This window comes from Entelurus aequoreus, linkage group LG20 (genome assembly GCF_033978785.1).
Source record: "Entelurus aequoreus isolate RoL-2023_Sb linkage group LG20, RoL_Eaeq_v1.1, whole genome shotgun sequence".
Taxonomy (NCBI): Eukaryota; Metazoa; Chordata; class Actinopteri; order Syngnathiformes; family Syngnathidae; genus Entelurus; species Entelurus aequoreus.
In genome coordinates this window covers 15,827,077-15,837,504 of record NC_084750.1, presented here as the reverse complement: position 1 = coordinate 15,837,504, position 10,428 = coordinate 15,827,077, and the positions used below count along the sequence as shown (strand labels likewise).

The following is a 10,428-nucleotide window of genomic DNA, read 5'->3' as shown; positions in this document are numbered from 1 at the left end:
AGAACTGATGCCAGCAACACGTGACAAAGAAGTTGGGAAAGGTGGCTATAAATACTGATAAAGTTGAGGAATGCTCATCAAACACTTATTTGGAACATCCCACAGGTGTGCAGGCTAATTGGGAACAGGTGGGTGCCATGATTGGGTATAAAAGTAGATTCCATGAAATGCTCAGTCATTCACAAACAAGGATGGGGCGAGGGTCACCACTTTGTCAACAAATGCCTGAGCAAATTGTTGAACAGTTTAAGAAAAACCTTTCTCAACCAGCTATTGCAAGGAATTTGGGGATTTCACCATCTACGCTCCGTAATATCATCAAAGGGTTCAGAGAATCTGAAGAAATCACTGCACGTAAGCAGCTAAGCCCGTGACCTTCGATCCCTCAGGCGGTACTGCATCAACAAGCGACATCAGTGTGTAAAGGATATCACCACATGGGCTCAGGAACACTTCAGAAACCCACTGTCAGTAACTACAGTTGGTCGCTACATCTGTAAGTGCAAGTTTAAAACTCTCCTATGCAAGGCGAAAGCCGTTTATCAACAACACCCAGAAACGCTGTCGGCTTCGCTGGGCCTGAGCTCATCTAAGATGGACTGATACAAAGTGGAAAAGTGTTCTGTGGTCTGACGAGTCCACATTTCAAATTGTTTTTGGAAACTGGATGTCGTGTCCTCCGGACCAAAGAGGAAAAGAACCATCCGGATTGTTAAAGGCGCAAAGTGTAAAAGGCAGCATGTGTGATGGTATGGGGGTGTATTAGTGCCCAAGACATGGGTAACTTACACATCTGTGAAGGCGCCATTAATGCTGAAAGGTACATACAGGTTTTGGAGTAACATATGTTTCCATCCAAGCAACGTTACCATGGACGCCCCTGCTTATTTCAGTGTTACATCAACGTGGCTTCATAGTAAAAGAGTGTGGGTACTAGACTGGCCTGCCTGTAGTCCAGACCTGTCTCCCATTGAAAATGTGTGGTGCATTATGAAGCCTAAAATACCACAAAGGAGACCCCCGGACTGTTGAACCACTTAAGCTGTACATCAAGCAAGAATGGGAAAGAATTCCACCTGAGAAGCTTCAAAAATGTGTCTCCTCAGTTCCCAAACGTTTACTGAGTGTTGTTAAAAGGAAAGGCCATGTAACACAGTAGTGAACATGCCCTTTCCCAACTACTTTGGCACGTGTTGCAGCCATGAAATTCTAAGTTAATTATTATTTGAAAAAAAGTTTATGAGTTTGAACATCAAATATCTTGTCTTTGTAGTGCATTCAATTGAATATGGGTTGAAAAGGATTTGCAATCATTGTATTTCGTTTATATTTACATCTAACACAATTTCCCGACACATATGGAAACAGGGTTTGTAGATATCTAATGTATTCATACATTGTTTATGTAGGATATACGCATATATATATATAACCTAATCATATTGTTTCTTCAACTTACATTTTTTTCCCCCTTCTCTGGGGTTATATTCCCAGTGTTGATCTTGGACGTCTGGTCACTTATAGTATATAAGAATATTCTATTACTGTTAAACAAACTATGAATAATAAAACACGCCAAAACATGTGTCTTTTATCATAGCTACACGTATGACAAAAAAACCGCGTGAAAATCAGTGGTATTCAGTGAGGTAAGATGAATTAAATGCGCTGACAGTTCATTGCTCCTGCCAAATGAATTGCACTGAGTGGAGCGAATCACCACTCCAAGATGGCGGCCCCACGTCTCGTCAGCGCCAGTAGGCGGTAGCGCTCGATGCTGCGTACCCTTATAAAGATGTCTCTCACGTCTCGCGTATTCTCGCGAGACCCGCGCAGCTAGCATGCACCGCGCTAGCCAGTGTTGTTCTCCTGCTTCAAATTGATTCGAGTGTTTGTCATCGCTATGTCCGGGGGAACAAACCTCGACTTTCAGGCGACAAGTCAGACCAGCTCCGGGTTCGCCGCACATCGGAAAAAGGACAGCAGTCCGTCAGCCTGGTTTTGGGAGAGCGCTGATACTTTAGCCCAGCTGGAGGTGGTGCGTCAGTGGCTGGGGAAGCACTACAAGAAGGTAGCCTTGTGGCTAGCTAGTGGCTCAATGTAAACACGCATCTGCCAGGGACTCACTCTTCTACCTTCATTCTGGAAATGGAAGTCAAAGTGGAAATAGACACTAAAATGTTACGAAGCAGTGGATAACTACTTAAAAACGGCTCTTTTTTAATTATATTCTGCATGCATCACTGTTGCAGTAAATATGTGCCCTTGCACAGTCTTTAACTTTAGATCCAAATATGTGGCCTTGCACAGTCTTTAACTTTAGGTCCAAATATGTGGCCTTGCACAGTCTCCAACTTGAAATGTGTTTTTGTGTAGTTTGTAGTGTTGGACGCTCCATCATGTCAGGCTTTGGCTGCTGTGACGCTGCAGCTGCTCCAGTTTCAGGAGGATGCATTTGGCAAGCAAGTTCCAGATCCTGCCCGCACCAAACTACCAGTAAGTCTCACTTCTCCCTCGTAGTAATACATACATTAACGATTTAATCTGTGTATAAAATTAAAAAAACAACAACTTTGCAAGTAGCTGGAGGATGCAGGGTTTACCCTAATGCAGGCCTGAGCAATTATTTTGACTCGGGGGGCCAAATTTAGAGAAAAAAAATGTGTCTGGGGGCCGGTGTATCTATTTTTAGGAAAACTAATACAAAACCCAGTGTTTCCCATAAACTGCCAAGATACCTGTGGCGGTGGGGGCGTGGCTATGGGGGTGGTCACCATGACATCATCGAGTAATTTGCATAATTTACTTAATGATATGACTTTCTCTAAAAAGGCTCAAAAAATGTATACTTACTAATTAATAACAGTTTTGTTTTAAATGTCCATCCTTCCATCCAACAATATAATTACAACACTCTATGTACATATTTATATACATTGAAATATATTTATTAATTGTGCCATCTACTGGTCACACTTATTCCACCACGTACCAAATAAAATAGCTTCGAGGTCGGTAAGCATAACCAAAACTATTCCGTACATTAGGCACACCGGGTTGTAAGGCACACTGGCGAGTTTTGAGAAAATAAAAGGATTTTAAGTGCGCCTTATAGTCCGAAAAATACGGTAATAGATTGTGGCACTCTCCCCCACTTTGTCCAAATCGTTTGTGCTGCAAAAATTTGTTTGTGCAGTTACGGTTTTTAAGTTATTCTAAAATACATTTTCTGATTTGTGATGTCATCCAGCCCCACCCCCACACCTATTCCAAATCACCCCCAATTTATTCCATTTGTTTGTACTAGAAATTTTTTTGGGTCCAAGTATTATAGTTATCAAGTTAACGTTTCAATATTCATAACCAGAGGTATCTTGACACTCTAGGGCAGGGGTCCCCAACGCGGTGTCCGCGGGCACCAGTTAGCCCGTAAGGACCAGATGAGTAGCCCGCTGGCCTGTTCTAAAAATAGCTCAAATAGCAGCACTTACCAGTGAGCTGCCTCTATTTTTTAAATTTTATTTATTTACTAGCAAGCTGGTCTCTCTTTGCTCGACATTTTTAATTCTGAGAGACAAAACTCAAATAGAATTTGAAAATCCAAGAAAATATTTTAAAGACTTGGTCTTCACTTGTTGAAATAAATTCTTTTTTTTTTTTTCTTTGCTTCTTATAACTTTCAGAAAGACAATTTTAGAAAAAAAATACAACCTTAAAAATGATTTTAGGATTTTTAAACGCATATACCTTGTTACCTTTTAAATTCCTTCCTCTTCTTTCCTGACAATTTAAATCAATGTTCAAGTAAATTTATTGTTTTTATTGTAAAGAATAATAAATACATTTTAATTTAATTCTTCATTTTAGCTTCTGTTTTTTCGACAAAGAATATTTGTGAAATATTTCTTCAAACTTATGATTAAAATTCAAAAAAAATATTCTGGCAAATCTAGAAAATCTGTAAAATCAAATTTAAATCTTATTTGAAAGTCTTTTGAATTTGTTTTAAAATTTTTGTTCTGGAAAATCTAGAAGAAATAATGATTTGTCTTTGTTAGATATATAGCTTGGTCCAATTTGTTATATATTCTAACAAAGTGTAGATTGGATTTTAACCTATTTAAAACATGTCATCAAAATTGTAAAATTAATCTTAATCAGGAAAAATTACTAATGATGTTCCATAAATTATTTTTTTTAATTTTTTCAAAAAGATTCGAATTAGCTAGTTTTTCTCTTCTTTTTTTCGGTTGAATTTTGAATTTTAAAGAGTCGAAATTGAAGATAAACTATGTTTCAAAATTTAATTGTCATTTTTTTCGTGTTTTCTCCTCTTTTAAACCGTTCAATTAAGTGTAAATATCATTAATTATTAATAATAACCGAGTTAAAGGTAAATTGAGCAAATTGGCTATTTCTGGCAATTTATTTAAGTGTGTATCAAACTGGTAGCCCTTCGCATTAATCAGTACCCAAGAAGTAGCTCTTGCTTTCAAAAAGGTTGGTGACCCCTGATCTAGGGGAAACCTTGGGGACGTAAACATTTTAAATCAAAAAGCAAGATTTCAATAATGATTCAAAACACTTTGAGGGTAATTCAAGACCAGCAGATAGCAAAATAGACTGTGTAAACATGTAGCCTCTGTAAACTAGACTATAAAATTAGAAGCAGCACACAAAGAGTAAGTAATTCTTGCTAAAATATGCTAATGTTATAAAGGCTAAAATATTTAAAGAAAACAATACTGGAGAAAAGTAAGATATAATATAAATAATTAAATACTACTTCCGTATTTCCCGGTCTGTAGAGCGCAGTAAATTTTAGGGGAAAAAATATTTCCCTTATATTAGCCGCACCAGACTAAAAACCGCAAATATATACGTTGCGAAATTAGTTATTTACGCTGAAAGATGCTGTAAATATTTATTTACATACCTTAATTGTTTCCAAACGGTGTAGCACGGGTAGTAAAATGGCTGATCAGACAAAACAGAAGTCATCGTCATGAACCCGCTAGCTCTCCAATCAGCTAAACAGACTCAATAACTCCACAGTGACGCTTGGTGAGTTTACTGAGGAGATTTGTGAAACAATACAAAAAGAATGCCATTGTAAGTTAACAATTCTAACACAGACACTTAGAAATGTGTTAGCATATTAGCTAATACTAACAGCGCTCAATTGGTTATGTACAAATATGCATGGAAACACTCCTACGGACATTACACATGGGGCGGTTTAGTAAGTACTAACAGTTTTAGTTATACTGTATATTTGAGAAGGACTGGATTATAGAGTTAAGGAGCAGCACGGCTTTAGGTACAAAAGTTGACCACCTTGTTAATAATTACAGTCAAATATATTTCTCTTAGAATTATGATGTTAGACTCTAAACGCAAAGTCTTCCTCCAAAAAAACATACAATCACTATAAAACTAATGCAACTGGATGGAGATTACTGACGTGTTCCCAGGATGCAGAAAACCAAGGAGGCATTGTGCAGGTTAAAGTATTTAATGTGGAGATTTCACAAAACAAAGAGCTTAGGAAGCATAAGGAAACTACAAACAAAACCAAACAGGCTACAAAAATAATACACGGAATGCTGGAACACAGAAAAACTTACAAAGCAAGACGTACGGCAGGAGAAGCGTCCACGAGGAGTACATCCACGCATCAAGTCCCGACCAAGAGTGGTGGGTCAGACTCAACTTAAATAGACCTAATTGCTAACAGAAAGCAGGTGCGCGGTTCAGGGCTCAGAGAAAGATGTGACGCGGTTATAGAAAAATACTGACATCACGGGAAGTACCACCAAAATAAAAGTGCAGGACAGGAACTAAAGCACTAAAACACCGGAGAAAACTCAAACTTCAAATAGGGCAGAGCCTGATGTAACAGGCTGTGATAGAATTCCCCCCTCACCCCCCCCCCCCCCTAAAAAAACGGATTCCAGAGGTTCTACAAAAAAACAGATAAAAATCCACAGTCTCGCTGGCAGCAGAGGCTTTGTTGGAGGAAGCACTGGAAGAAGCTGTGCGTCCCCAGGCAAGAAAAATGTTGCAGATGCCCAGAAAACACTACACAAACCCCAAACTTGTTGTGGGGGGGGCGTGGCCTGCGGACCTGCAGCGAAGCGGGGTGTGCCAGGGCCATGCCCCCCCACACATGTCTTTGTTGAACAAATGGCACACCGGTAGTTCTTAATTAATTCCTGCAGTGCCTTGTTTGTCGGCATTAACATTGAAATTGCCCTTTTAACATGCGTGCATTAATAAAAAAATGAAAAACAACCACCTCATTTCTCTGTATAGACGCAGTGTTTCCTGGACCTGCGACCAGGCGGGGGACTGTGTCACATCCTGGGCTCTGTGTACAAATTCAAAGTTGAGCAGGGCTGGTAAGTACACCCATAAACACAAGTAATGATGAACTACCAGGGGCCGTACTTATCAAGCTTCTTAGAGTGCCATTTTACACTTAAGTCCTGAGAATTTGCGAAATTTAGTCCTACTCTCAAACTTAAGAATAAAAGCTTTTTATCAACGTTCTTAAGTCTAAGAATCACTCCTACTCTCCACGATATTTAAGAGACCTTCAGAGGTGTCGTAAGTGGTTAGGAGTTGCCAGCAGGGGATGGCACTGAGGCGAGAGAGACGTGCGCGAACGTTCAGGGAACGGAACAATGTTTTTTTTTTTTGATGACGAGCAGCTGATCAAACGGTATCGTTTAGACAGAGCGGATATTATTTTTGTCACAGATTTAATACTTTTCGATTCCTTGTTGATTTCTGCATGTGTCTGCAGTGGGCTAGTATATATAGAGCCACCCACACCAGTTTCAAATTAGTTGCCTAATTAATGAATTGGAAAGAAAATGTTATGACAGTAGCGTATGTGTGTGGCCGTGAGGGGAGTGACGTCAGTGAGTGTGTGGGCGATAGAAGAGAGGGAGCGCTAGCGTGAGTGCCGGCGGGGACTAGTTTGTTTTGTATTATTTTGTAGTTTATTGTCAAAATATACACTCCCATTGTCCACTTAAATATTTCCAAGATATTTCTTTATTCTTAGACAACAGATTCCCTTCCGTGATTGGTCATTTCTATGGACACAGAAATGACGTCACCTAAAATTCCGTTTACGGCACATAGTAATGTCGTAATTCAGCTCTGAGTGTGACACTTAAGATTCAGTCCTACACTTCGCTGAAAGTGTGAGTAAGACGCTTGATAACTAACTTTTAAGTGCAGCTTTCAGCGAAGAATTTATTTACTCTTAAGTCAACTCTTAGCAGACTTCTTAGGAGTAATTCTGAGAAGCTTGATAAGTACGGCCCCAGACCTTTTTTTTTTTTTTCTAACTGCTGCTTTCACAGGCGGAGGTTCGACTTCCAAAACCCATCAAGAACAGACAGGAATGTGGAAATGTTTGCTATGATTGAAAAAGCACTAATACAGGTAATGAATTCACACTTGAAATTAAAGTTAAAAAAAAAAAAAACACAATAAAAACTCCCTTTAATTGATGTTTTCCAGCACAACTGTATGTCACATCCTGTGGTTTATCTGGACCCTTCACTGGATCAGGCGGTGGCCAGCAGAATCAGTGGCATCGTCACCAAGCACCAGGTATAAGAATGCAGTGTTTCCCACACATTCATTTATTTGTGGCGGCCCGCCACGAAAGAATTGCATCCGCCACAAATTAAAAAAAAAAAAATGTTTTTTTTTTTGTCCTGTCCAGCTTCTCAGGCAAATCATATAGTTGATGTAGATGCCCATATAGGCTGTTCAGATTTACTTTACAAAAGAGAAGTGTAGGATACTTCTCTTGTTGCCTTATTTGTATTTGACCACTACTGTTGTCTGTTTATTTGTTACTGACTGTGGCAGGACACCTCTGCCTCTGTTTCACTTTATGTTGCTGGTAAATAATATGGTTGTAGTAGTAGGCTAAAGTTAAATTATTTAGTATGCACTAATTAAAGGGGCAGAGTTTTAAGAGACATTTTAGCTTTTATATTTTATAAGATATATTTTTTGTGAGAACCACAATTCATAAATATATTTCAGTGAATAACTTATTGTTCAAATCTGTATATAAATATGTACATAAAGTGTTGTAATTATATTGTAAAATGGATGGATGGATGGACGTTTAAAACAAAACTGTTATTATTAATTAGTAAGTATACATTTTTTGAGCCTTTTTAGAGAAAATCATATCATTGTAGTAAATTATGCAAATTACTCGAGATGTCATGGTGACCACGCCCATAGCCACGCCCCCACCACCACAGGTATCTTGGCAGTTTATGGGAAACACTGGAATGTTATTTTTTATCAAGATCTTTTGTTCATACACTACCACTGCAAATCTGCCTTTTAAATTGAGCAGGTTTCTACCTCTTTTGAGCCTGTGCAAACGGAAGTAGTCTGCATAATAAAGTTTATGCCTGGTTTGCTTGTATCCATGCAGAGCACACTTACGGTGGACAGAGACCTGGCAAGTCACCACATATATCCATTCCCTGAATCCACAGATGAAGGTGAATAAAAGCGCTAAAGGCAACATAGCAAAGACTGAATTATTATTATGTTTATATATATATATATATATATATGTATTTGCATTGCAGAGGAATGGATGCGTCCTGTCATGCAAAAACAAAGCCATGTCCTGGTACACTGGGGCATGCACCCTGACAGGTATTTTTACACGGAAACACAAACACGCAAACATTTAAGTTCACCATTTTTCTTTGGTCTCAACAATAGTTATGACAGCTGGTTGTCATCGAGTGAAGTGGACGGCGACGTTGAAGAGCCTCTTGATGCAGAAAAACCATGGAGGGTGAGCAAACATGCTATATTTTATGAGGGTTAACATTAGAGATGTCCGATAATATCGGACTGCCAATATTATCGGCCGATAAATGCTTTAAAATGTAATATCGGAAATTATCGGTATCGGTTTCAAAAAGTAAAATTGATGACTTTTTAAAACGCCGCTGTACGGAGTGGTACACGGACGTAGGGAGAAGTACAGAGCAGTTGCGTCTCCCAGTCATACTTGCCAACCCTCCCGAATTTCAGTGGCCCTCCCGAAAATCTCCCGGGGCAACCATTCTCCCGAATTTGTCCCGATTTCCACCCAGACAACAATGTTGGGGGCGTGCCTTAAAGGCACTGCCTTTGCATGCCGTCCCAATCACATAATATCTACGGCTTTTCACACACACAAGTGAATGCAATGCATACTTGGTCAACAGCCATACAGGTCACACTGAGGGTGACCGTATAAACAACTTTAACACTGTTACAAATATGCGCCACACTGTGAACCCACACCAAACAATGACAAACACATTTCGGGAGAACATCCGCACCATAACATGGTAAATGGTAAATGGGTCATACTTGTATAGCGCTTCTCTACCTTTTTAAGGAACTCAAAGCGCTTTGACACTATTTTCCACATTCACCCATTCACACACACACATTCATACACTGATGGCGGGAGCTGCCATGCACGGCGCTAACCAGTCCCATCAGGAGCAAGGGTGAAGTGTCTTGCTCAAGGACACAACGGACGTGTCTAGGATGGTAGATGGTGGGGATTGAACCAGCAACCCTCAGATTGCTGGCACGGCCACTCTCCCAACTTCGCCACGCCGTCCCGTAACACAACATAAACACAACAGAACAAATACCCAGAATCCCTTGCAGCACTAACTCTTCCGGGACGCTACAATATACCTCCCCCCACCCCCCAACCCCACCCACCTCAACCTCCTCATGCTCTCTCAGGGAGAGCATGTCCCAAATTCCAAGCTGCTGTTTTGAGGCATGTTAAAAAAATAATGCACTTTGTGACTTCAATAATAAATATGGCAGTGCCATGTTGGCATTTTTTTTCCATAACTTGAGTTGATTTATTTTGGAAAACCTTGTTACATCGTTTAATGCATAAAGCGGGGCATCACAACAAAATTAGGCATAATAATGTGTTAATTCCACCACTGTATATATCGGTATCGGTTGATATCGGAATCGGTCATTAAGAGTTGGACAATATCGGGATATCGGCAAAAAAGCCATTGTCGGACATCTCTAGTTAACATGCTTCTTCACTTGGTACAATACAGACTTGTTTGAGTTGGTATTGTCAAAAGTTGTAAAGGAACTTAGAAGTGCCACCCAAAAAAACCCCCACAAGTTTCACCAAACTATACAAGCGCATTTTCCAGGACCACGTTATACAAACTTAATTGGTTATTGAACAGGGTTCGTATATCAAAACGTTTGTACAGTAATGCAGAATTCCCCATAAGAAAAAGAGGAACGTTCTGTGGTCAGATGAAACAAAAATGGAGCTGTTTGGCCACAATACCCAGCAATATGTTTAGAAGAGAAAAGGTGAGGCCT

At 39.6% G+C, this 10,428-nt stretch overlaps 1 protein-coding gene across 4 annotated transcripts in view; it reads left to right on the top strand.

Annotated features, from left to right (window-relative positions):
• Positions 1-1,844: 1,844 nt before the first annotated feature.
• LOC133635952 (SWI/SNF complex subunit SMARCC1-like) overlaps positions 1,845-10,428 on the top strand; it is a 36,030-nt gene continuing 27,446 nt past the window's right edge. For all 4 annotated transcript variants that reach the window (XM_062029457.1, XM_062029456.1, XM_062029455.1 and 1 more), the window contains exons 1-8: positions 1,845-2,071; positions 2,377-2,496; positions 6,316-6,401; positions 7,377-7,458; positions 7,537-7,629; positions 8,480-8,549; positions 8,640-8,709; positions 8,779-8,854. In XM_062029457.1, the coding sequence (XP_061885441.1) occupies positions 1,904-2,071; positions 2,377-2,496; positions 6,316-6,401; positions 7,377-7,458; positions 7,537-7,629; positions 8,480-8,549; positions 8,640-8,709; positions 8,779-8,854 (765 nt within the window). In that variant the 5' untranslated portion in view covers positions 1,845-1,903. The remainder of the gene's footprint in view (positions 2,072-2,376; positions 2,497-6,315; positions 6,402-7,376; positions 7,459-7,536; positions 7,630-8,479; positions 8,550-8,639; positions 8,710-8,778; positions 8,855-10,428) is intronic.